At 34.9% G+C, this 25,870-nt stretch overlaps 1 protein-coding gene across 2 annotated transcripts in view; it reads left to right on the top strand.

Annotated features, from left to right (window-relative positions):
* Positions 1 to 25,870, top strand: part of TBC1D8B (TBC1 domain family member 8B) — a 63,601-nt gene that overhangs the window by 13,741 nt on the left and 23,990 nt on the right. The window contains exons 2-11 of one of the 2 annotated variants that reach the window (XM_045470884.1): positions 1,415 to 1,525; positions 3,997 to 4,115; positions 4,606 to 4,831; positions 5,586 to 5,826; positions 8,582 to 8,789; positions 10,112 to 10,279; positions 18,418 to 18,567; positions 19,125 to 19,275; positions 19,894 to 20,108; positions 25,348 to 25,465. In XM_045470884.1, the coding sequence (XP_045326840.1) occupies positions 1,415 to 1,525; positions 3,997 to 4,115; positions 4,606 to 4,831; positions 5,586 to 5,826; positions 8,582 to 8,789; positions 10,112 to 10,279; positions 18,418 to 18,567; positions 19,125 to 19,275; positions 19,894 to 20,108; positions 25,348 to 25,465 (1,707 nt within the window). The remainder of the gene's footprint in view (positions 1 to 1,414; positions 1,526 to 3,996; positions 4,116 to 4,605; positions 4,832 to 5,585; positions 5,827 to 8,581; positions 8,790 to 10,111; positions 10,280 to 18,417; positions 18,568 to 19,124; positions 19,276 to 19,893; positions 20,109 to 25,347; positions 25,466 to 25,870) is intronic. The other variant, XM_045470885.1, reaches the window with a different exon arrangement.

Below are 25,870 nucleotides of genomic sequence, written 5' to 3' on the forward strand. Positions count from 1 at the left end.
GCTAAATTAAAGAGAACTGCTTACAAAACAACACCAACACTCAACCAATCAAAGCTTCCAGAAAAGGAAGGTAGTTTTAGATATTTTAGCCATCCTACTGAAATTTTGCTCCTGTTGTGCCTAGCAATATGTTAAAAGGGCGAATACAAACCCAGAAGTAGAAGACATGATTATTGTCCTCAAAGAACTAATAATCTAGGTTAGGAGACTAGGTTAATATATATGAAGCATTTAGAAAGTGGCTATAATAACTAGCCTAATAACCAAAATGCTGGTTGTGTTGTATAGACTTTAAGCATTATAAGTAATCAGGGGAAAGAGAACACATTATTGCTTGGAGCTGCCAGTCAAGATTTTATATGGAAAGTAGGTCTTGAAAAAAAATGTAGAATTTGGATTATCTGGACTGAGCTAGAAGACTTATATTAGCATGTATAGGTAAAAAGAGAACTGCTTAGCAAAGATTCTAACAGAAATTAGTTGATTTTTAAAGAGAGCATCAAACTTTGTTCTAGGGAGGAGTAGGAAATATAATCAGTTAATTAAATTGGAACTAATTGATCAAAAACCTTGAATTCCAAATTGAGAAATTAAGAATTATTAAAGAAGGGGGCACCTGGGTGACTCAGTCAGTTGGGCGTCTGACTGTTGATTTCGGCTCAGGTCATGATCCCAGGGTCATGGGATGGAGCCCCTGATCAGGCTCTACACTGAGTGTGGAGCCTACTTAAGATTCTCTCTCTTCCTCTGCCCCTCTCCCCCACTTGCTCTCCCTCTATCTCTAAAATTAAAAAAAATTAAGAATTGGTAAAAAGAAAATTCCCTTCCTATACATTTTAGTTAGTGAAGGTTTTATCTTGTTTAAATATCCAAGATTTTCTAATATAAATAGTATTTGCTAACATCGAATGTTTTGCTATGTACTAAGCATTGTTCTAATTTTTATATGTAATACTAACTCATTTCATCTTTACAACAACCTTTTGTGGTAGGTCCATTTTAACCCCCTTATTTTACAAATGAGGATGAAAAGTTAACTATAACTGGTTCAGTTTGGCACAAGTGACAGAACCAGTATTCAAACTCAGGAAATCTCTGGTACCAGAATCTACATTCTTATATGCTATATGCATAATCTTATGGAGAATATAAGTGCTATAAATATATAGTGAGATTTGGACAATGAAATGGACTTATTTTTTTATTGGAAGATAATTTTCTCCAGTACTACTCACATTGGAGCACAGTAGTCTCTTTGTCCTGAGTATATTTTTTCTTTAAGCAAAATCTTCACAAGGAAACTTTGGGCTAGAAATTTTAAAAAAGATTAATCCATTGGTTGTTTGTCAGATGAAGTGATATTAGTTTTATGTATTGTAAAATCTTTATTTCAACAATCTCTTTATTACAACAGGGCTTTTGGTTGGGACTCTTGATTCAGTCTTAGACTCTACTGCTAAAGTTGCTCCATTTCGCATCCTACACCAGACACCCGATTCTCAAGTTTACCTGTCAATTGCATGTGGTGAGTACAGTTTTTAAAACATAAAACTCAAACAAATAAGGGTACTAAAAATTAAATATTTTCATTTATTTATACTCCCCAGTTTTGATTTAGAAATGAGTTAAATGTGCAACTTTATATTGAGACAAGAGCAAGATTATAGATTATTATGGTTTTTTAAAAAATCTATTAGTGTGAGGGACCTGAAGCATGTGTTCCAGCAAATTTTGGTCAGTGCTCCTACTACATGATTCCTTTTTTCAACTTACATCTGCTTCACCAAACTGCTGAGAAGATGAGAACTTCCCATGAAATACTTCGTTTTTTCTCTGATAACTCAGATTAAGGGAATCAAGTGCAAAATTAAAAATTGCCCCCAAAGAGAGTATAAGCCCCCCAAATTGAAACATTTTTATTTACACACCTACTTTCTCACAAAAGGGGTGTCTTACAGGTAATGCTACATGTTCATTCATGCCGAGATAGTTCAAATGCCTCAAGATATATATATTGTAGATAGAAAATGAATTAGGGTATCCTTCCTAACAAAACAACTCAAGATTTTTGTAAAAACCCACATTGATAGTTTACTTCTTTTATTATGCCTTTATGATGTTGGTTTAAATTAAAATCCCAGATTTCCGGCCTATTAATATTGAAAGACTGCCTTTTTCTTTCTTTTGTTTCCTCCCTCTCTTCTCAAGTAGATACACTTCTTAAAAAGTATGGGGAAAAAAATAGTTACAAACAGAGAGAGAGGGAAGCAAACCATAAGAGACTCTTAAATACAGAGAGCAAACTAAGGGCTGATGGGGGATGGGGCGGGAGAGAGGGGAAATGAGTGATGGGCATTGAGGAGGGCATTTGTTAGGATGAGCACTGGGTGTTGTATGTAAGCGGTGAATCACGGGAATCTACCCCCAAAACCAAGAGCACACTGTACATACTGTATGTTAGGCAATTTGATAATAAATCATATTTCAAAAATAAAAAAATAAAACATGTGGATTCTGGGTAGTTCATATGTGTGAACATACAGCATAACATTAATTTTTTAAAGATATGTGTCTTGTTTTTTGCATCTTACTATATATTGTCTTTAGTGATGCTGGTGAGTGTTTTCTCCTGGATCTTATTTTTTTAATGGTTTTATTTATTTTTGAGAGAGAGAGCATGAGGAGGGGAGGGGCAGAGAGAGAGGGAGGCAGAGGATCTGAAGCAGGCTCTGCACTGATAGCAGAGATCCTGATGTGGTGTTCGAACTCACAAACCTTGAGATCATGACCTGAGCTGAAGTCAGATGTTTAACCAACTGATCCCCCCAGGCACCCCTTTCCTGGCTCTCAGACATTATACCTGCTGACATCATGAGACATTTGTAAGCTCTACTCTAAATCTGGTTGGTAGAAATTATTTAGGGAAAAATGTCCATTCTACTTCAAAAAGGGGCAGTTATTATATCACTTATTCCCCCAAATTAACATGATGCAGAAATAAAATAATTACCTACTAATGAAGCTTTCTTTAGACCTAAAGGACCCCAAAAAAGACTTAAAATTTTCCCATGGCTTGTATTTGTGATTCCTTAAAGAAAATTATTACACATGGTACTGTGACTTTAGTAACATGAATACAGTTTCTAACTGGATTATAGGAAATAGGCAGTTTTGCAGTTTCAGTAAATTTGTTAATATGTCACTTCCATATATCATAAAACATACTAAAAGTCAAGATGTTTCTTTTGAGTGAAATTTTTGTAATCCACAGTGCTGGTGAGATCTTTATGCAGTAATCAGGGAAGACTTACAGATATTGAAATGTTCTTCAAGCCAGAGCTACCCAGAGCCTAACTAATACTTAATCTGACTCTCAACAAGCCACCTACTACTGATCTGGCAGGTCACACGGATTTACTTACTTGTAGTAAGGTTTCTAACCTCTTTGATGAAACTGCTTTAAGTTAACTAGGCCCTTTAATGAAAAGGGTGACTGAACAAAGGCTTTACCTTCTAATATAAGTAGAGTTGCCACTGCTAAAATCCACATTTCACATAGTATTATGTGCATGCTGTTTGTAGTCACACAGATTATATGCACGGTACTAACTGTATTATGTGAAGACCAAGGATTAAATTATATATATTTATGTTACTGGCACTTTATATATTCTCTTAAAAAATACTAGTTCCTGTGGGCACCAGTTACTGGCATCTTGTTTTCAGAATTTTGTCTTTTCTCATGAGTTGTATTTACTTTTTTCCCTTCTCATTAAATATTTTATTCTTTCACTTAACAATGAAAAATAGTATTTATCCCCACATATACAGATGAAATAGAGAATAAATGTAATTAATATCTTTATTCCTTTATGATCATTTTTGAAAATGAACAGATATACTTTTATTTCTTTTTAAACTAAGCTTGTAAATATCAAGAGCAATTTTGATGTGAAGTTTCCCTTCAGTCTTTTATTCTCTTTCGTTATGAATCAGGAGCCAACAGAGAAGAAATAACCAAACACTGGGATTGGTTGGAACAAAATATCATGAAGACCTTATCTGTGTTTGATTCAAATGAAGATATTACTAATTTTGTACAAGGAAAGATAAGAGTAAGTGATGGATATATTTTGTAGATGGAATACTAAAATCTTTGACCCTCTTATTTTAGGATCAAACACTATGTGAAAGGTCATTGTTTCACTGATAACCTTTCAGGATTGGCAGAAGTACACATTATGAATGTCAGAATCAGTGCTAAAGAAAATTATAAAAGTCAATGATTAGTTTTTATTGCCCTTGTGAGTACTCTTAGGGATATTTTCATATCATTATTTCTTGAATTTAGAATTTGAATGAACCCTTCACTTATTCAAAAAAATATTTAGCACCCATATTTGTGGTAGCTCCTTGTGAGGCATTAGAAAAAGCCTAATTAGAAAATTTAAGAAAATTTGCTCACCTCTGTCCTGAGAGAAGCATGTATGTACACATATGTACCTATGTAGATGTACACAGTTTTAGTCAATGAACTGTTTAAATATATAAAATGTATTTTTGTTGGTAGCTAATAATTTTCAAAAAATATTTTGTCTCCTTTAGGGATTAATTGCTGAAGAGGGAAAACATTCTTTTGCAAAAGAAGATGATCCTGAGAAATTTCGAGAAGCCCTTTTGAAATTTGAAAAATGTTTTGGTTTACCAGAGCAGGAGAAGTTAGTGACCTATTACTCATGCAGTTACTGGAAAGGACGGGTCCCTTGTCAGGGTTGGCTCTATCTTAGCACCAACTTTCTGAGCTTCTATTCTTTTTTGTTGGGATCAGAAAGTAAGTGGTTTCTGTTGCTTACCATGGCTTTGAACTTGCTGACTGACCTATCAACTCTGTGATGTTGTTAGGTTGTATATAAAGTAATAGTATTGATATTAAGAGTAATTGTACATTAAAAAATTCACTTTGTCTGGAGAAAGAATCCTTTTAACTTGTTGCTCAACACAGGAGCCATTAGAAGTATGTATGGAATGCCTTGCATATTGTGGGAAGTGAATGGATATTAAATGATGATGGTGACCTGGCATATAACTCCTTTATTGTTCTAAACTATCTACTTTCTGCAATCCATGTTTTAAATTTGCAATATAAATGTAGTAGCCATAATACCTAATGGCCCATAGTTATAAAGAAGAATCAACTTTCTGCAATCCATGTTTTAAATTTGCAATATAAATGTAGTAGCCATAATACCTAATGGCCCATAGTTATAAAGAAGAATCAAACAGTAATGTTCATAGCACACATATAGCTTTTACATCAGTGGTAATGCAATTTTGTAAAGTAACAGATTTAAATATAAAATCAGAACATTTTTTTAAAAAATTCTTTAAAATTGTATCTCTTCTTGGAATCACCAATTATTGTATGTAATGGTTATGCTTCAAAATTCGAACTAATCTTGAAGTCTAAAGTATTTTAGTTTGCAGCATTTTTCAAGTGGTTAGCTATTGTCTTAAAAGAGGTGATTGATAAGCATTAATCAGTATTGAGAAATTTAATCATACCTGCTTATAATTCTTATTTGCAGTAAAACTTGTTATCTCCTGGGATGCAGTCTCAAAACTTGAAAAGACTTCAAATGTTATACTAACAGAGAGTATTCATGTGTGTTCCCAAGGAGAGAATCACTACTTTTCAATGTTTTTGCATATTAATGAAACATACCTTCTTATGGAACAGCTGGCAAACTATGCTATAAAGAGACTTTTTGATAAGGAAACATTTGCTAATGACCCTATCCTTGATGATCCTCTACAAATCACCAAGAGGTATTCAAAGCTTAATTAATACTTTTTAAAGTATCGTTTGACCAAAGAATAACAACATTGATTATCATTAAAAGTTAAGTGTTCTATGTTATATGATAATTTTTCTTTGGAATTAATCATTGATGTGTGGGTTTTCTTTAGTTTATTCAGATGCATTTTACAAGTAGTATCCCCTCCGTTGAGTTTAATCCTTAGAAGTAATAGAAGTTAGGTTTGAAAATTATTGAGATCCAAGTAGGATTTTCCCTGGAGTGCTTTTAGAAATATAGAGATTTTTGTATGCATAGTTAGTTTAAATTTCTCTATGAGTAGTCTAGACAGCTTTAGGTCTGATATTGTAAAAATGTTTGTTTTTAAACATAATTTATAGACAGTATCATTTTTTTTGAAGAGGCAAGTTAGTGGAGTCAGTGAAGCCTGGACTTTAGAAGGAGAGTACAGCCACCCTTGGACAAGGCATTATCTCTCAAGACCTTAGTTCTTACTCATCTATCATTTCTACCTCAGAGAGCACTTGTGAGGAATGAACAGTATAATGTGTGAAAGCACTTTATAAAATATAAAACCCTAGATAAATGTTAATCATTATTAATGTCTGCATGAGAAATATCTCTGATAGCTTTTTGCCACTATATTTGGTTTGCTGCAATGGACCAGAGTCCTTTTGTACTGCTCAACACTTAGAACAGTTGACTGAAACGTGCATGCCAAAGGGGAGGGAGAGAAGAGAGGATCTAGAAATAGCTAGTGAATGCAGCTTCTGGCCCCCAGCACAAGGATGTAGACTATGGGAAACTGTGAGAGGAACCTAAGCTGCAGTCCTATGGATGGGCCAGAACAAGTGACCTCTAGAGGGTTGTGTGATTACTACGTAGCCCTAATTGGGTATAGTTGTTCTTCTTGCCTATTTCTAAACCATTTCTAAAATCTGTATACATGAGGACTTCTTTGTGAGCGTGTCTGCTTTTCTGGAAAATAGATCACCGAGGTGAATTCTTTACAGGTCCTCATGTGTATGATTTATAAATAGAACTCTATAAGGATTAGGAATCCTGTTTATATTATAGTTGAGCATTTGTTTTTGTAGTTTCTTCCTTGATTGGCCACCATAAAAATAAAACTTTTAGCTATTTTATTTCCCTCAGAATATCCTCTAAATGGCCGTCTATCAAGGAGTTATTCATTACCAAGTCTGTATTATTTAAATGAGATCTAGGATATTCATTTTTGTCTATGTGCATTTTAAGAGAGCTTATTGAAAATCATACGTATCTAAATCCTTGTTTCTAGTAAGTTAAGAAGAACAATAGCTTATTTAGACTTAGTATCCAAATGACTTTTTTCTAAAATTGAATATCTTTATTGTTTTGGCTTATTGTTTTTACAAATATATATTACTTCTATAATTTAAACAATACAAAAGCACAATAGCAATAGTTAAGTTCAGTGTATATCTTTCCAGGCTTTTTAATGCATTAATTAAAAAATATTTGCAAAAAACATGATTGGGACTAAACATCACATATTATTCCACAGTCTGTTTCTACCCTCCTTAACAATGTATCATGGGCACTTTTCATTTATATAAATAGACCTCATCTTTTAAAATAATAATAAAATAACCTACCAAATTATAATTTCAGTGAGGTTAAAATTAATGTGGCTTTCTGTTCATCAGAATTATTTTGAAAGACATGATGAAATACCACATATTCAAATAGTATATGCTGGAATGATGAATTTGATTTTAACTTTGTTGTCTTTGAGTTAGAGCTTGCATAATTTACTTACAACCCCAGATGGCATTGCTGCTTAACACAAATGTTTACCGCCTCTAGAAAAATTGTACTATTTTAAGCAATTGTTTTTATTCATATATTTATATATCAGTTAACAAGTCATCTTTATTTGTTGATGCCTATCCTTTGCCCAATACTGTGCAAGCAGTGTTGCTTTATCTTGCCTCTACTTTGGATTTTTTAAAACATTCATTTAAATGTTTGCTTCACTTAATTTTTAACATTATCTTTTATACACTATTCTTCTTGTGTAAGTTTTGATGCCATAAATTTTCACTTTTTAAATTTTATTTTCTTTATTTTATTTTTTTAACATTTATTTATTTTTGAGAGAGAGATAAAGACAGAGTATGAATAGGGAAGAGGCAGAGAGAGAGAGAGAGGGAGACAGAATCCGAAGCAGGCTCCAGGCTCCAGGCTCCGAGCTGTCAGCACAGAGGCTGACATGGAGCTTGAACTCACAGATGGTGAGATCATGACCTGAGCTGAAGTCGGACACTTAACCGACTGAGCCACCAGGCGCCACATAAATTTTCATTTTTAAGTTTTCTTTTTTAATCTTTTGTTTTTCATTTTTATTTTATTTGAACTGGGTGACTCTTGATTTTCTGGTAACCACATATAAAAATTGTTTGTCAATGTTGGTTTTAGCCATGTTTGCATATTATGGATGTGTAATAATATAATAATAATCCTTCAGATCATTCCTTAACAGATGAAGTCCTGTGTCATCTCTAACTTTTGTGCCTTGTAATCTAGTTGTAGAACAAAATTGGAAAAGGGACCAAAAAAAATGAATTTGTTATGAATCAGTGTTTCTTCCATTTCATAATTTGTTGAAGAACATAGCATGTAGTATTTAATCTTTCTGCTCTAAAGTACATTTAGATTAATCAATATGGGCATGTGTACATTTTAGAAGTCATTATTTGAGCCCCCTTTTTTCTTTTCTACAGAGGTCTGGAAAATCGAGCCCACAGTGAGCAGTTCAGTGCTTTTTTTAGGCTCCCCAAAGAAGAGGCTTTGAAAGAAGTACATGAATGTTGCTTATGGATACCATTCAGCCACTTTAACACTCATGGAAAAATGTGCATCTCAGAAAACTATATCTGCTTTGCTAGCCAGGATGGCAGTCTATGTAGTATAATTATTCCATTACGAGAGGTAATATAAATTTGGTTACCTATCAGTTCTTAGTTTGAAATGCTATCATTCACAGAGTGAAATATCCTTTCGTTCTATAAGTTATTAAAACCTCTATATGCACTATCCTTTTATTAATTTTTACATAATCATGTTTTCAAGTCATGTTTATTTTTCATGATAAGGGCACCATTCTTAAGGAAAAGAGTACTAGAATAAGAGCTCTTATTAAAAGTGAAAATAGAAAAAATAAAAATTTATAAATTAGATAAGGGTTTAGGATGACTCAAGGTGGAGCATGCTCAGACATTTATGACATGAATACCAAAACTTAGACTATTATGTTTGGTACACATAGTCAAAGAGAATAGAATTGATAGCTCTTATGTAAGTTAGGAATAAATTGTCGGCATTATAGCACTGAATTTTTACATTTGTACTGTCATTTTTAAAGACTACACGTTAAGTAAACCTTTTCCTTGAGAAGTGAAGTAACTTGCACTGAGGTTACCTGTGTCAGTGGTGCAACTAGTACCCAAAGTCTATTTAAAAAAATTAGTTTATTTTTTGAGAGAGAGCGAGCAGGGGAGGGGTAGAGAGAGGAGAGCGAGAATCCCAAGCAGGTTCCATGCTGTCAGCACAGAGCCTGACATGGGCCTTTATCTCACAAACCATGAGATCATGCCCTGAGCCGAAATCAAGAGTTGGATGCTTAACCAACTGAGCCACTCAGGCGCCCTTATCTCTCTCTTTTTTTAAAATTTTGCTTGTTTTTTTTTTTTTTTTTGCTTATTTAGAGAGAAAGAGAGAGAATGAGCAGCGGAGGGGTAGAGAGAGAGGGAGAGACAATCCCAACCAGGCTCCACGCTGTCTGTGCATAGCCTGACTCCGAGCTCTGTCTCACGAAACATGAGATGATAACCTGAACCAAAATCAAGAGTCAAATGCTTTGGCTGAGCCACCCAGGCACTGCCCCCGCAAAGTCTATTTCTTAGTAAGCCATACCATGGACCAAAACTTCAGTCTCAAAAGAGTAAGCTAAAGGGGTACCTAGGTGGCTGAGTTGGTTAAGCGTCCCACTCTTGATTTTGGCTCAGGTCATGATTGTGAGATTGAGCCCCACCTTGGGCTCCACGCTGGATGTGGAACCTGCTTAAGATTCTCTCTCCCTCTACCCCTCCTCCACCTGCACAGGTGCGTTCCCACTTTCCCTCCCTCTCCCTCTCTCCCTCTCCTCTTCTCCCCGTCTCCGTCTCTCAAAAAGAGTAAGCTAAACATATTTTGCCTGAAAGTGTCAGCAACAAGGGAGAATGTGATTCATTTATAATGTTTTCACCCCCCAGGTCTTAGCTATAGATAAGACAAATGATTCCACCAAAACTGTCATCATTAGCATCAAAGGAAAGACAGCTTTTCGCTTCAGTGAAGTTAAAGACTTTGAGCAACTGGTGGCAAAATTCAGACTCAAGTGCAGAGCAGCTTCAGCTCCATATCATGATATTAGCACAGAGGTAATTATATACCAATCAAATCATTGTTTAATAAAACTTTGTGTTTTGTATGGTCCATTCTTTAAGAAGGAATTCATAGTATCTTTTCTATTCATACTTAGGTTTATTTTTTTTTAAAAAAGACTAAAACCAAAGAAATTATATTTTGTAGGTCACACCATAAGGCAGAAGTGAAAATCGTCCTTTTTTAGGAACTCCTATGGAATATTTCTTGGCAATGAGAAAGAATGAAATATGGCCTTTTGTAGCAATGTGGATGGAACTGGAGAGTGTTATGCTAAGTGAAATAAGTCATACAGAGAAAGACAAATACTATATGTTTTCACTCTTATGTGGATCCTGAGAAACTTAACAGAAGACCATGGGGGAGGGGAAGGGGGAAAAAAAAGTTAGGGAAGGAGGCAAACCATAAGAGACTCTTAAAAACTGAGAATAAACTGAAGGTTGATGTGGGGTGGGAGGGAGGGGAAAGTGGGTGATGGGCATTGAAGAGGGCACCTGTTGGGATGAGCACTGGGTATGGTATGGAAACCAATTTGACAATAAATTTCATATTAAAAAAAACTAAAACTAAAAAAAATTATTACCATTTAATCTTTTTTGACTATTGACAGTATCTTGTACTTTCACATAACGTGGCTTTTAATAACTCAAACTATATTTGAGAATTTAATAAGGCCTTGAAAAGGATTCTCCTCTTACTGCTGTAGAGAGACTGCAATTTTAAACCAGTCTGAATATCTTTTATTTAATATCAAGTAGCTCAGCCTTACTTACACAATATAGCCCAAAGCAAAATAGTGGCAAAGCTATTTACTAGTAAAGTATTAGAGAAGGCAAATATTCTTGGCAAAGGGTGGTTAAAAGCTTGATTTTGATGTTTAGTATGTCCTTTATAGAAATGTAGATAGTTTCAATTCAAATTTTCATTTTTAATGCCTAGGAAACTCATGTTTTAATAGATTGATAAAACTTATCACATTATATCTATTGTATTTTAATTAAAACTTTGAAGAAAAAAATCAACATTAGCTTTACTGGCTATGTTATTCATTTGGATTGGATTATAGAGGCTTTTACCTCTCCGTAGTAGAGACTAAAAATAATATGCTCAGTCCATTATAATGCAGTATTGATAAGACTAGCTTTCTCTTTGATAATAGAAAAACACAATTAAAACATGTAATTTAAAAAAAATATATCTCAGTTCCAGACACAGAATCTTCATGTTGACCATCAAGAATTTTCTTGCCCCAACTTTATAATCTTTCATTCTCTTCAGGTGTGCAGCCAGGATATTCCTTAGTTTGATGTCAGGACACAGGTAAAATCTGATCAGTCCTGATAGTTTCTCTCCCAGTGCTTCCATATTCTTGCTTATGTCACTTTTTTCCCTGTCTCATTCCATTTCAGGTTCAGTCTGTGTGTTAGATTTAATGTACTGCTTATCTTTTTTCTTCAGTTTATCTGTGTGTCTTAAACCTAAAGAACTGGAATTTTTCCCTGAAAACTCTCAGGTGCCTCTGGGAGTTGGGTATGCTCAGTTATCAAGAAAGGATTTTGTTTCAGAATGAGTTTATCATCTTTTCAGATATATGTCAGAGTTCTAAGGTTTTCTAGTCTCTCTTACCCATTTCTAGAGGTTTAATAAGAATATGTACAAAATACCAGTCAGTATACGGGTTTGCTAGGAAATGGATTTTTTTTCTAGTGTACTCTTTAATCCCCATCCCCTATTTGCCGCATCCCCCATCTACCTTCCCTGAGGTAACCATCAGTTCTCTATAGTTAAGAGTCTGTTTCTTGGTTTGTCTCACTCTCTTTTTCCCCCTATGCTCATTTGTTTTATTTCTTAAATTCTACATATGCGTGAGATCATATGTTATTTGTCTTTCTCTGGCTGATTTATTTCACTTAGCATTATACCCTCTAGCTCTATCCATGTTGTTGCAAATGGCAAGATTCCCCTTATTTTTTATGGCTAAATAATAAACACACACACATACACACACACGCACCTTTTTTATCCATTCATCTATTCTTGGACAATTGGGCTGTTTCTGTAGTTTGGCTGTTGTAAATAATGCTGCAGTAAATACATATACACCCACACACCCACACACCTTCTTTATCCATACACCTATCCATGGATACTTGGGCTGTTTCTATAGTTTGGCTGTTGTAAATAATGCTGCAATAAACATAGGGGTGCATTTATCCTTTTGAATTAGTGTTTTTGTATTTTATTGTGTAAATATACCCAGTAGTGCGACTACTGGATTGTAGACTAGTTCTGTTTTTAACTTTTTGAGGAACCTCCATATTGTTTTCCACAGTGGCTGCACCAGTTTGCATTCCCACCAACAGTGCAAGAGGACTCTATTTTCTCCACATCCTTATCAACACCTTTTGTTTCTTGTGTTGTTCATTTCAGCTATTCTGACAGGTGTGAGGTGGTATCTCATTGCAGCTTTGATTTGCATTTCCCTGATGAGTGACGTTGAGCATCTTTTCATGTGTCTGTTGGCCATCTGTTTGTCTTCTTTGGAGAAATGTCTATTCATGTCTTCTGCCCATTTTTTAGTTGGATTTTTTGTTTTTTGGGTATTGAGCTGTATAAGTTCTTTATATATTTCAGATATTAATCTTTATCAGATATGTCATTTGCAAATATCTTCTGCTTTTCAGTAGGTTGCCTTTTAGTTTTGTAGATTGCTTTCTTCATTGTGCAGAAATCTTTTATTTTGACATAGTCCCAATAGTTTATTTTGGCTTTTTAAAATTTTTAATTTTTAAAAAATTTATTTATTTAAAGTTAATTAACATACAGTGTAGTGTTAATTTCATCACTTACATATAATACCAGGTGCTCATCCCAGCAAATGCCCTCCTTAATGCCCATTACCCATTTAGCCCATTCCCACACCCACCTTCCCCTCAAGCCTCTCAGTTTCTCTAAGAGTCTCTTATTGTTGCTTCCCTCTCTGTCTTTATCTTATTTTTCCTTCCTTTCCCCTATGTTCATCTGTTGTGTTTCTTAAATTCCACATATGAATGAAGTTATATGATACTCCTCTTTCTCTAATTTCTCTTAACATAATACACTCTAGTTCCATCCACGTTGTTGCAAATGGCAAGATTTCATTCTTTTTTTTTATCACCGAGTTATATTCCATTGTATACATATACCACATCTTTTTTATCCATTCATCAGTTGATGGACATTTGGGCTCTTTCCATTTTTGGCTATTGTTAATATAGCTATAAACATTGGGGTGCATGTGCCTCTTTGAAACAACATTTTTGTATCCTTTGGATAAATACCTAGTAGCGTATTTGGGTCATAGAGTAGTTCTATTTTTAATTTTTTTCAAAGTTTATTTTGTGAGAGAGCACACACAGGGGAGGGGAAGAGAGAGGGAGAGATCTCAAGCAGGCTCTGTGCTAGAGGTGGAATTCACGGGGTTGGAATTCATGAACCACAAGATCATGACCTGAGCCAAAATCAAGAGTCAGACACTTAACTGACTGAGCCACCCAGGTGCCCATATTATTAATTTTTTTGAGGAACTTCCATACGGTTTTCCAGGGTGGCTGCACCAGTTTGCGTTTCCACCAACAGTGCAAGAGGGTTCCCCTTTCTCCACATCCTCACCAATAACTTGTTTCCAAAGTTAATTTTAGACATTCTGACAGGTGTGAGGTGGTATCTCATTGTGATTTTGATTTTTACTTCTTTGATGATTAGTGATGTTGAGCATCTTTTCATGTCTCTGTTAGCCATCTGGGTGTCATCTTTGGAAAAGTATCTATTCATGTCTTCTGCCCATTTATTCACTGGATTATTTGTTTTTGGGTGTTGAGTTTGAGAAGTTCTTTTTTTAAAAGTTTTTAGTGTTTATTTATTTTTGAGAGACAGCATGAGCAGGGGAGGGGCAGAGAGAGGAGACACAGAATCCAAAGCAAGTTCCAGGCTCTGAGCTGTCAGCACAGACCCTGATGAGGGGCTTGAACTCACAAACTGTGAGATCTTATGACCTGAGCTGAAGTCAGACGTTTAACTGACTGAGCCACCCAGGTGCCCAAGTTTGATAAGTTCTTTATAGATTTTGGATACTAACCCTTTATCCTATAGGTCATTTGTGAATATCTTCTCCCATTCTGTAAGTTGCCTTTTAGTTTTGCTAATTGTTTCCTTCACTGTGCAGAAGCTTTTTATCTTGATGAGTCCCAGTAATTCATTTTTGCTTTTATTTCCCTTGCCTCCAGAGACATGTCTAGTAAGAAGTTGCTGCGGCCAAGGTCAAAAGTTGCTGCCTGTTTTCTCCTGTAGGATTTTGATGGTTTCCTGTCTCACATTTAGGTCTTTCATCCATTTTGAATCTATTTTTTGTGTATGGTGTAAGAAAGTGGTCCAGTTACATTCTTCTGCATGTCGCTGTCCAATTGTCCCAGCACCATTTTCTATGAAGCCAGAATTACCTTGATTCGAAAACCCCCTGAAAAGGAGAATTAAAGGCCAATATCACTGATGAACCTGGATGTAAAAATTCTCAACAAGATACTAACAAATCACATTCAATAGTACATTAAAAGAATTATTCACCATGATCAAGTGGGATTTATTCCTGGACTGCAGGACTGGTTGAATATTCAGAAATCAATCAACATGATACACCACATTAATAAAAGAAAGGATCTGAACCATATGATCCTCTCAATAGATGCAGAAAAAGCATTTGACAAAATACCCTCAAGAAAGTAGGGATAGAAGGAACATACCTTAAAACCATATTTTTGCTTTTATTTCCCTTCCCTCAGGAAACATGTCTAGAAAAATGTTGCTACAGCCAATGTGAGATTACTGCCTGTGCTCTCTTTAAGGACTTTTATGGTTTCCTGTCTCACATTTAGGTCTTTAATCCATTTTTACTTTATTTTTGTGTATGGTATAAGAAAGTGATCCAGCTTCATTCTTTTGCTATGACTGTCCAGTTTTCCCAACACCATTTGTTGAAGAGACTGTCTTTTTCCCATTGGGTATTCATTCCTTCTTTGTCAAAATTAATTGACCATATAATTGTGGGTTTATTTCTGAGTTTTCTGTTCTCTTCCATTGATCTGTGTGTCTATTTTTATGCCAGTACCATGCTGTTTTAATTACTACCACTTTGTAATATAATTTGAAATCTAGAATTATGATACTTTCAGTTTTGTTTTTCTTTTTCAAGATTGCTTTGGCTATTTGAAGTCTTTTGTAGTTCTATACAAATTTTAGGATTGTTTGTTACAGTTCTGTGGAAAATGCTGTTGGTATTTTGATAGGGATTACGTTAAGTGTATATATTGCTTTGGATAGTACAGACATTTTAACAATATTTGTTCTTTCAACTCATAAGCATGGAATATCTTTACATTTCTTTGTGTTGTCTTGAATTTCTTTCATCAGTGTTTTATGGGTTTCAGAGTGCAAGTCTTTCACCTCTTTGGTTAATTTTATTCCTAGATATTTTATTATTTTTGTTGCAATTGTAAATGGGGTTGTTTTCTTAATTTCATTTTCTGCTGTTTCATTATTAGTGTATAGGAATGAAGCAGATTTCTGTACATTGATTTTGTATTTAACTTTACTGAATTCCTCTATCACTTCTAGTAGTTTTTGGTAGAATCTTTAGGGTTTTCTGTATACAAAATCCTTTAATCAGCAAACAGAAACAATTTTACTTCTTCCTTTCCTATTTGAATACATTTTATTTCTTTATCTTGACTGATGGCTCTAGCTAGGATTTGTAGTACTATTTTGAATAGGAGTGGTGAGAGTAGGCCGGCTTATCTTGTTCCTAATCTCAAAGGGAAAGCTTTCAACATTTTACCATGGATCATGATGTTAGCTGTGGGCTTGTCATATATGGCCTTTATTATATTGAGGTATGTGTCTTCTATACCCACATTGTTGAAAGTTTTTATCATGAAAGGACATTGAATTTTGTCTGATGGCTTTTGGGATGATCATGTTTTTTATTTTTTATTCTGTTCATGTGATGTATGCCATTTATTGATTTGTGTATGTTGAACCATCCTTCCCTCCCAAGGATAAATCCCACTTGATCATAGTGTATGATCCTTTTAAAGTGTTATTGAATTTGATTTGCTAGTATGATGTTGAGAATTTTTTGCATCTCTATTCATCGGGATTTTGGTTTATAATTTCTTTTCTTGTGTTCTTATTTGGATTTAGTATTGGGTATTCTGGCCTTGTAAATTTGTTTGGGATTGTTCCCATCCCCTTTAGATTTTTGGAAGAATTTGAGAAGGATTGGCATTAATTCTTTAAATGTTTAGTAGAATTCACCCATGAAACCATCTGATCCAGCACTTTTATTTGGTGGGGGGTTTTGGATTACAGATTCAGTGTCCTTACATGTTATTAGTAAGTTCAGATTTTTTTATTTCTTTATGTTTTGTTGATAGTTTTTATTGCGGAAAAATACTTCATTGTCTGGAAATACCACAATGTTTATCCATTCACCTTTAATAGGGATAGGTTGGTTGCCTTCAGTTTTTGGCAACTATGAATAAAGCTGCTATAAACATTCATATGTGGGTTTTTGTGTGGACATACATTTTCAACTAGCTGGGTATATACCTAGGAGCACAATTCCTCAATCATATCATAGTAAGGCTATGTTTTGCTTTGTAAGAAACTGCCAACCATCTTCCAAAGTGGCTGTACCATTTTTGCATTTCCATCAGCAATGAATGAAATTTCTTTTTCCATATCCTCAGCAGCAAGTACTTGTTCTTGTCAGTGTTTTGGATTTTAGCCATTTTAATAGCCAATAGTATCTCATTGTTTTTTTCATTTGCAATTCCCTAGTGATACAATATTGAACATCTTTTTAATATGATTATTTGTCATCTTTTTATCTTCTTTGGAGAGGTCTATATTCAGATCTTTTGCCCACTTTTTAAGTGGGTCCTTATTTTTTTAAACATAATTTCCTTTCATTCTTTTAATATATTTATAATAGCTACTTTACATTCTTAGTTTACAAAATCTAGGAACTGGGCCCTCTCAAAGACATTTTCTGTTGGTTGCTTTTTAAAAATAGTTCCTGTTTTTATTTTTAAACCTGGCTTTCTCTGATTACCCCCTTTAGTCAGTATAAATTAGTGGCCAGCCAGTGATGGGTCAGTGAGCTCCTTAAATGCTGTGAACCATTAAGTTTTCTACTTTTTGCAAAGGAAATCTTTGTGTGAAAGTATACCTCAAACTTCTGGAAGCTTTTAAATCAGCCTTATCTTTCACTTCTTACCTCTAAAATAGGCCAGAATTGAGCAAATGGGGCCTTCCCCTGTCTCGTTTCTTTCCTGGCCAGTTTCACACCCCTGTACTTTTACACGTACTTCTAGATCCCCAAGAATATGTTAGAATCTTTCAAAGTTCCCTATGGTTATCTAGATCTTCCTTTTAGATTTTTAGCCAGGCTCCAGTTTCCCCCAAACTGAAATCATAGCCTTAGGCATCTGTAATGCCCTGGGGACTGGGCTTTTTTCACAGACCTGAGTTCTGAATTAAATCAAATGATAACAATACCCTGAGAATGGGGATTTTCTAGGGAGCTGCTAGTCTGGTTAAAATATTGACTGTGTTCTGGGGATGGGGATTTTAGTGAAGCTCCAGAAGATCCTTTGGCTGTGTTAATGCAGGCTTTCATGGCTATCACACCTCTGAGCTTGGGAGGGAGGGATGATGAGAATAGTCTCATGTTAAAACTTCACAGAGTCTGATGTCCTATTGAGATTCATTAGTTTTAGTTGTATCTCTGCTTTTCAGTTCGTTCTGTGCCTTTGGTTCATTTCCAGTGTTCTGAACTTGTATTTTTTAAAATTCTTTGCCAATATTTTGTTTTTACAGGGGAGTGGGCTCACTGAAGTCTTGAGTTTGCTGTTCCAGACACTAATTTCTTGCTATCTCTAATTTCAAAAGAAAAACAATGTCTCTCTGAGACATTGCTTCAATATTTATTATGTAGACAGATTGTGCTTTATAAATGATAGATAAAACATGAGCACTTTTTCTTCTTGCAGAAACTTTTAAGCATACATTTGGGACAATTACATTTTTTCTTTTTTAGGTTCCTATTAGTTCTGATTCTACAGACCCATCCGATAATATTGAGGTACAGTCTTTGACATGTCAGAGAGAATGCAGTAAAACTGTGAACACCGAAGCCTTAATGACAGTATTTCACCCTCAGAATTTGGAGAATCTTAATTCCAAAATGGTAGGAAAACAAAATACTAAAATCTATGGACTGAAACAGTTTATCAAAAATAAAAATCTTAGAGCAGACTAGAAGGTACCACAACTGAAATCTTCTTTTGGTGCTTGATAAGGTTTTCCAGCAGGTACTACTGTGTGACTTATTTCATTCCATCACATAAAAATGCTATTTTCAAAAAAAAGGGCTATTAACAAGAATTAAGATAAACGATGAAAATTGAACATCATGTTTTATATGCATAGATTGCCAATAATTCTAAAATTGAGGTGAGTGGGGGAGAATAATGGTTCAAAGTTTTACCTCTGAAGTGTAATGCTTTTCCCATTTTTATATGAGTTTAGGTAAGAATTAAAATAGTAAAATACATCTATTAGACTCACGTGGATTTGAAAGATTTGTGAACAGTGCTCCAGTGTTTGGCCTCTCTGTGAATACTGATTTTGACTTTCTCTGTTCTTGATTTCCACGGGTATTACTTCACAGTGAAGAGAGTTTTCAAGTTATTTGAAGGAAGTTCATTTGTCACCATGTTTAGTTGCTTTGATTTTTTGTTACAGTTGAAAGAAAAAATGAAGGAACAGTCATGGAACATCCTGTTTACAGAATGTGGGCGTGGGGTTAGCATGTTTCGGACCAAAAAGACTCGAGATCTGGTTGTAAGAGGGATTCCAGAGACCTTAAGAGGAGAGCTGTGGATGCTTTTTTCAGGTATTTATTTACTTTACTAACAGATACTAGCCATGCCCCTTCTAGGAGTTATGCACTAAGTAAAAACAATTACAAAGATGGCTAGAACAAACTCTTATTCATGAGTTCAGACTAGTCAAAGAGAATAAGGTAGTTATGTGTACTTACTTATATATCCACACATCCATTGTCTGAGCAAATTAGTTTATTAGGCAAGATATGGCTAATTGGTAATATCTCTAGCTCTAGTGTCAAAGGAAAGTTAAGGGAAAAAAAACAGTTTATGAAAATTCTGTTGGATAAAATTGGTGTCCTGGGGGTGGTGCCTGGGTAGGTCAGTCCGTTAAGTGTCCTCTCAGGTCAGGATCTCACAGTTTGTGAGATCGATCCCCGCTTTGGGCTCTGCGCGGACTTTGGATTCTGTCTCCCTCACACCCTCCTCTCAAAAATAAATAAATATATTTTTTAAATTGGTGTCCTGATGTTATATTCTAGTGAAGCCTTTTCTTTTGTTTGTACTAGGATATTAATTGAGTATAAAGCTAAATTTAAAGGTTATCCAGTTCTTTATGTATATATGCAAGTGTTGGCCTTATTACATTCCTCTTCTTTTGTATGTTAATGCAGTCGTCTTTACAGGTGCTGTTAATGAAATGGCTGCTAATCCTGGCTATTATGCTGAAGTGGTTGAGCAGTCCTTAGGGACCTGCAACTTGGCTACTGAAGAAATTGAACGTGATTTGCGTCGCTCCCTGCCTGAACACCCAGCCTTTCAGAGTGATACTGGCATATCTGCTCTGAGGCGGGTACTCACTGCTTATGCATACAGGAATCCCAAAATTGGATACTGCCAGGTATGACTTCAGTATGAGCCCATCTGTGTACATATTCCAAATGGTAAAATCATATCAAATATAGCTCTGTTTGAAAATTGTGATAAGAAAGGTTGGGTTGAGATTGATAAGGGCTTATTTTTAATCTAAGTAGATGGTAGCGGGAATACTTAAGAGAATTGATATTTCATTACTTCATTTTTCTTTTACATTTAACAAGTGTTTATTGCATTCCTGCTCTGTAAAAGATACTGTGCTAGGTGCTTAAGACTATATAAAGATGAATCCTATAAGGATCCTGCCCTTGAAAGTATACGAACGAGTAAGTATCAAAACATATTCATTGGCAAATAAAAAGCAAGTGGGACAAATTATTAAAGAAATGTAAAGTTCTATCAGGATTTATCATAGGGATAAATTATTTTCATCTGGAGGAATCCGAGAAGACTTCGTGGAAGAGGTAGCATTTGTAGGTCTTGATAATTGGTGAATTTTGGATGTATGGAGCTGGAATGAAAGAATGTTCCAGGTAGAAGCATCAGTGTAACCAAACACAGATAGAGGTAAACATAGAATGTATGTAGAACCATGTTTTGTTTCTTAGAAATGTAGGGTGAATGAAGCTAAGTAGATAGAGGAAAAATATCAGGTAGGTTGGGAGAGGTCAGGAGTTTGAATTTTATTTTGTAGACAGTGGGGGAATCATTGAAAAAATCCTTTAGGAGCACACTATATTAACTAGGGATGCTAGACTGCTAACACAAATAACCTCAAATAGGTAATAGCTTAAACACAATAGAAGTTTCCTCAAAGGAATAAACAGAAGAGCAAGTATTTAAGTCAGTAGGCAGCTCTCGTTCATGAGATTATTCAGGGCCTTAGGCTGAAGCACTCCCTGTCATCTTCAAAACATGGCTTCCAAGATGCTCTTTCATTGCCATTACCATTTACAGGAAACCGGAGAGAGCATGGAGAAACAATTATAGATTTTATTGGCTAGTAGGCCTAGAATGCGCATACATCACTTCATCCACATTCTGTTGGAAGGTCTTAGTCTTCTGGCCACACCTGTTTACAAAGAAGTCTGCAAAATATAGTGTGACTGAGCATATATATATCCAGATACTATGGAAGAAGGGAGACTGGATTGTGGTGGATAGCTAGCACTATCAGCCACATATTCCTTTATAGTGGGCTGAGCACTTATAATGATTATGTATCAATTCTATTCATTAAATCTTATCAATAGAGAATTTTTTTGAAAAACAATTTAAGTGAATGGATCACCTAAATTACAATATTTAGCGTATTTTAGGATCTCTGAGAGGTAAAAAAAAAAAAAAAAAAAACAAGTGTGGCACTTCTTTTCTCAAAGAACTTATACTCACAGAGTCCGCAATGTTATCTATATATAGTAGTGTAGAGGCACCTTCAAAGTAGGTGGCACATGCTTTTGACTTCTAAAAGATGAGAGCAAAGTTAGAAACATGGAGGGCACAAGGAAAGTTATTCTGAGTTAAAGTAACAATATGAGCGATACCATTCATGTGAGAATAAGCCTACCACGGAGATCAGTCTGGCTAGATTTATGTTAGAATCAAGAAGTAAATAAGTTTGTGTAGGACAAAATCATGGAGAATCTTTCAAGCCAAGAAAAAGTCTGAATTTAATAAGCAGGTTTTATTGCTTTTGATCAAAAAGCCATGTGAACTGTACTGACTCATTATGGCTGATGGGACTAGTTGAGGAAGTTCTTATATATTCCTAGGTTGAATGTTTTTATCATGAAAGGGTGTTGGATTTTGTCAAACCATTTTTCTTTGTCTATTGAGATAATCATGTGGTTTTTTACTTTTATTCTGTTAATGTCCTGTATTACATTGATGTATTTTCATATGTTGACCCTCCTTGTATTTCCAAGATAAATCTCCCTGGGTCTTGGCTCTGTAATCCTTTTTATGTGTTATTGGGTTCACTTTGCTAGTATTTTGCTTAGTATTTTTACATTTATATTCATAAAATAAAATGATATCTGGTTAAGATACCTCTTTGGTTTTAGTATCAGGGCCTCATAGAATAAGGTGGGTAGTATTTCTTCCTCTCCTATTTTTTTGAAGAGTTATAAGGGATTGATGTTAATTCTTCTTTAAATGTTTGGTAGAATTTGCTAGAGAAGCTATCTGTTCCTAGAGTCTTCTTTGCAGGAAATTATGTCATTACTAATTCAGTCACTACTTCTTATAGGTCTATTCAGATTTTTCTGTTTCTCCTTGAGTTGGTCTCGGTAGTTTGTGTTTTTCTAGGAATTAACCATTTTATATCTAGGTTATCTCATTAACCATTTTATATCTAGGTTATCTCATTTGTTAGCATATTCCCTTAGAATCCTTTTTATTTCTGTTAAGATTGGTAGTACTGTTCTCTGTTTCTTGATTTTAATAATTTGAGTCCTTTCTCTGTTTTTTATCTTTTTGGTTAGGCTACCTAAAGGTATTTCAGGGTTTGTTTGTTTCAATTTTTAAAAATCTTTTCACAGAACCAACTTTTGGTTTTGTTGATTTTTCCCTATTTTTTCTATTCTCTATCACATCCTACTTGTGTAGAACTTCAAGATTAACCAGAGGTGAGAGCTTAGGGCCTTTTCTGTTCTTTCCTGAGCATACACACAGCTCTGGGCATGCATAAAGCCATATCGTGCACATGGCCTTCTAGATTCCCAGGAATTTCTCAGAGCCTTACAAAGCCCCCTATGGGTATCTCATTCCCCAGTTTTTTCATTTTGACCCTTTATTAGCCTATTATTTGACCCAACTTTTATCCACTGCCTCAGCAAGCCGCATGTTCAACAACTGCCTCCAATTGTTTTCAACAAACACACTGAAAGAAGGGTTTGCCTACCATGAACGCTGTGTCAGGTCAAATAAACACAGCCTTGTGAGTGGAGTCTTCATGTGGAAACCACCAGACAGGCCAAATAATGACAATTATGTGAAAATGGGGCTCTGAAGGAGCTTCAGCCCTGCCTGGTCCCTGCAGTGGCTGCTAGGTGTTTTTACTATAATTGCTGGAGTGTTGGTTTTTAAGGCTAATGTGAAGCTGAGGAGGAGATATGTGTATCAGGCAATTTAAAATGCCACAGAGCTCACTGTTTTTACTGAGATTCAGCCATTTTATTAAATAAATGCTTTCTGAGTTGTTATAAGATTTTGGTTAATTTTCAGAGTTCTGAAAAATTGATTCTGACAGTATCTTCCAGTGTTCTTGTTTCTTTTTTTAAAATTTTTTAAATGTTTATTCATCTTTGAGAGACAGAGACAGAGCATGAGTGGGGAAGGGGCAAAGAGAGGGAGACACAGAATCGGAAACAGGCTCCAGGCTCCGAGCTGTCAGCACAGAGCCCAACGCAGGGCTTGAACTCACGAACTGCGAGATCATGACCTGAGTCGAAGTTGGACGCTCAACCGACTGAGCCACCCAGGCGCCCGAACCAGTGTTCTTGTTTCTTATATAAAGGAGAGCACTTTCAGAGGGCCTTACTCTGCCATTTTCACTGACCCCCCTCCCATTATGGCTTCTTTTTAAAAACTTTTTAAAGTTTATTATTTTGAGAGAGAGAGAGACCGAGCACAAGCAGAGAAGGGGCAGAGAGAGGGAGACACAGAATCTGAAGCAGGCTCTAGGATCTGAGCTGTCAACGCAGGGCTTGAACCATGTTGCAGACCACGAGATCATGACCTGAGCTGAAGTTGGATGCTTAACAGACTAAGCCATTATGGCTTCTTGAACAGGAAAATTGATGGGGTAAAAACTAAACTTGAGGTCAAATACAGTGCCAGATCTGGCAAGGAATCTACATACTTAATACACAAATCTATAAGAAAAGTATTAAAATATAAAAATGAGCAACAAGCATGAAAAGATTAGTCATAGAACCAAAAGTACAGATGGATTAATAAAGTATAAAAAGGAGAAAGTTTGGCCTCAAAAAACTCAAAACTATCAAATCAACATTTTCACCATCAAATCAACAAGGACCAATTGTAATTATTACAATTCTCAGTATTTAGTATTGACAAAGGAGCAGTGAAATAAACATTCAAACACTGTTGGTCAGGAATATAAATTGGTACAGTCTTTCTGGAATATAATTTGGTAGTAATATCATGTCATTTAAAAATAGTATTATTTGAATACTTTCATTGTTATATATATCTTTCCTGAGAAAAGAATAACATACTTGAAGACTTGTATACAAAGACATTCATTGCAGTGTTACATATAGTAGTGAAAAACTGGATTCAAAATAAATGTCCAACAATAGTAGAATGGTTGAATAATTTATAGTATATTCAACTTACTAGATTATTTCATAGTCATTAAATACACTGTTTTAGAATTATTTAATGACTTTGAGAATGTGTAATAAGATGGTAAGTGAAAAAAAACCAAACTTTAGAAGGGGAAAAAGGAAGGAAAGCACACATATGCACACACATAGTACATCAACTTATTAACAGTGGTGGTCTCTGGGTAGGTAGGATACAGGAGATTTAATTTCCTTCATACATTTCCATTCTTTCCAGATTCTATACATTGAGGGTTTATTACCTTCATAACAAGCTCTGTGGCCAAATGTAAAAGTAATGATCTGACATTTGTATGCAAGATAGATTACAAGGAGAAAGTTAGGATGGAATGGAGAGGATAAAGCAGATCAAAAAGACATTTTATAAGAAGAAACTAGGCTGTAAAGACACATTGGATGTGGCAGATAAAGGGTTTAGAGCATGATCAAAATTAGGATAGCAAAGAAGAGAATCCTGTTTAATGAGAAAAGGTGTTTAGTTTTGAACACAATTGAGGATGATTGATATTTAAGAGATGTTCTCTTGTAGGCAGTTGAAAATACAGATGAAGTTTGTTTCTCCAGTTTTAATATGTTCTTGAAAATTGTGTGTTTTTCCAGATTTGCAATAATTAAGATACTTTATTCACTGAATTTAGTGTAAAATTATAGAGGTTTTGCTTATTTTGTTCTATATTCATATTACTGCTTCATTTTCTTTGAATTTACTGTATAAAGTAACTGATTGCAAATGTTAGCCAGACTTTACCTTGTTTTGCTTTAGACTGGCTCAGAGTGCTTATGTTTCCATTATGATTACTTTTCATAGTTTTTATTACTGAAATTAGGGTTTGAAAAAGAAATGTAATCATCACCCAGGCAGTATTTATTTATTTATTTTTCTGTCAATTTTAGGCAATGAACATTTTAACTTCAGTGTTGCTTCTGTATGCAAAAGAGGAAGAAGCTTTTTGGCTTCTGGTTGCTGTGTGTGAACGGATGTTGCCTGATTATTTTAACCGTCGAATCATTGGTAAACACACACACATACATATCCCATATATAAGCACATATTTTTTTCTGAACAATTTATATGTCTCTTGTAATTATGTACCAATTTATGTATCAAGTGGAAGAACTGATCAATTAGGTTTTGAAATACACAAAATGTAAGCAGTATCAAAATGTTACATTCACTGATATGCTCATGAGAAGAGCTTTTTGTACTGAATATATGATTGGAAAGTTTTTTTTATTATGTTGCTTTTTTAAGATAAAATGCCTGGTCTGTTTCTTAATAAGAAATAGAAATTTTAGGTTGACTATCTCTGTATTGCTAAAACAGTGGTGATCTGAAGCATCCAGAGCTACTGGAACATTTTTATTTTATTTATTTATTTTTTTCAACGTTTATTTATTTTTGGGACAGAGAGAGACA

Source organism: Leopardus geoffroyi, chromosome X (genome assembly GCF_018350155.1).
Source record: "Leopardus geoffroyi isolate Oge1 chromosome X, O.geoffroyi_Oge1_pat1.0, whole genome shotgun sequence".
In the NCBI taxonomy this organism is placed as follows: Eukaryota; Metazoa; Chordata; class Mammalia; order Carnivora; family Felidae; genus Leopardus; species Leopardus geoffroyi.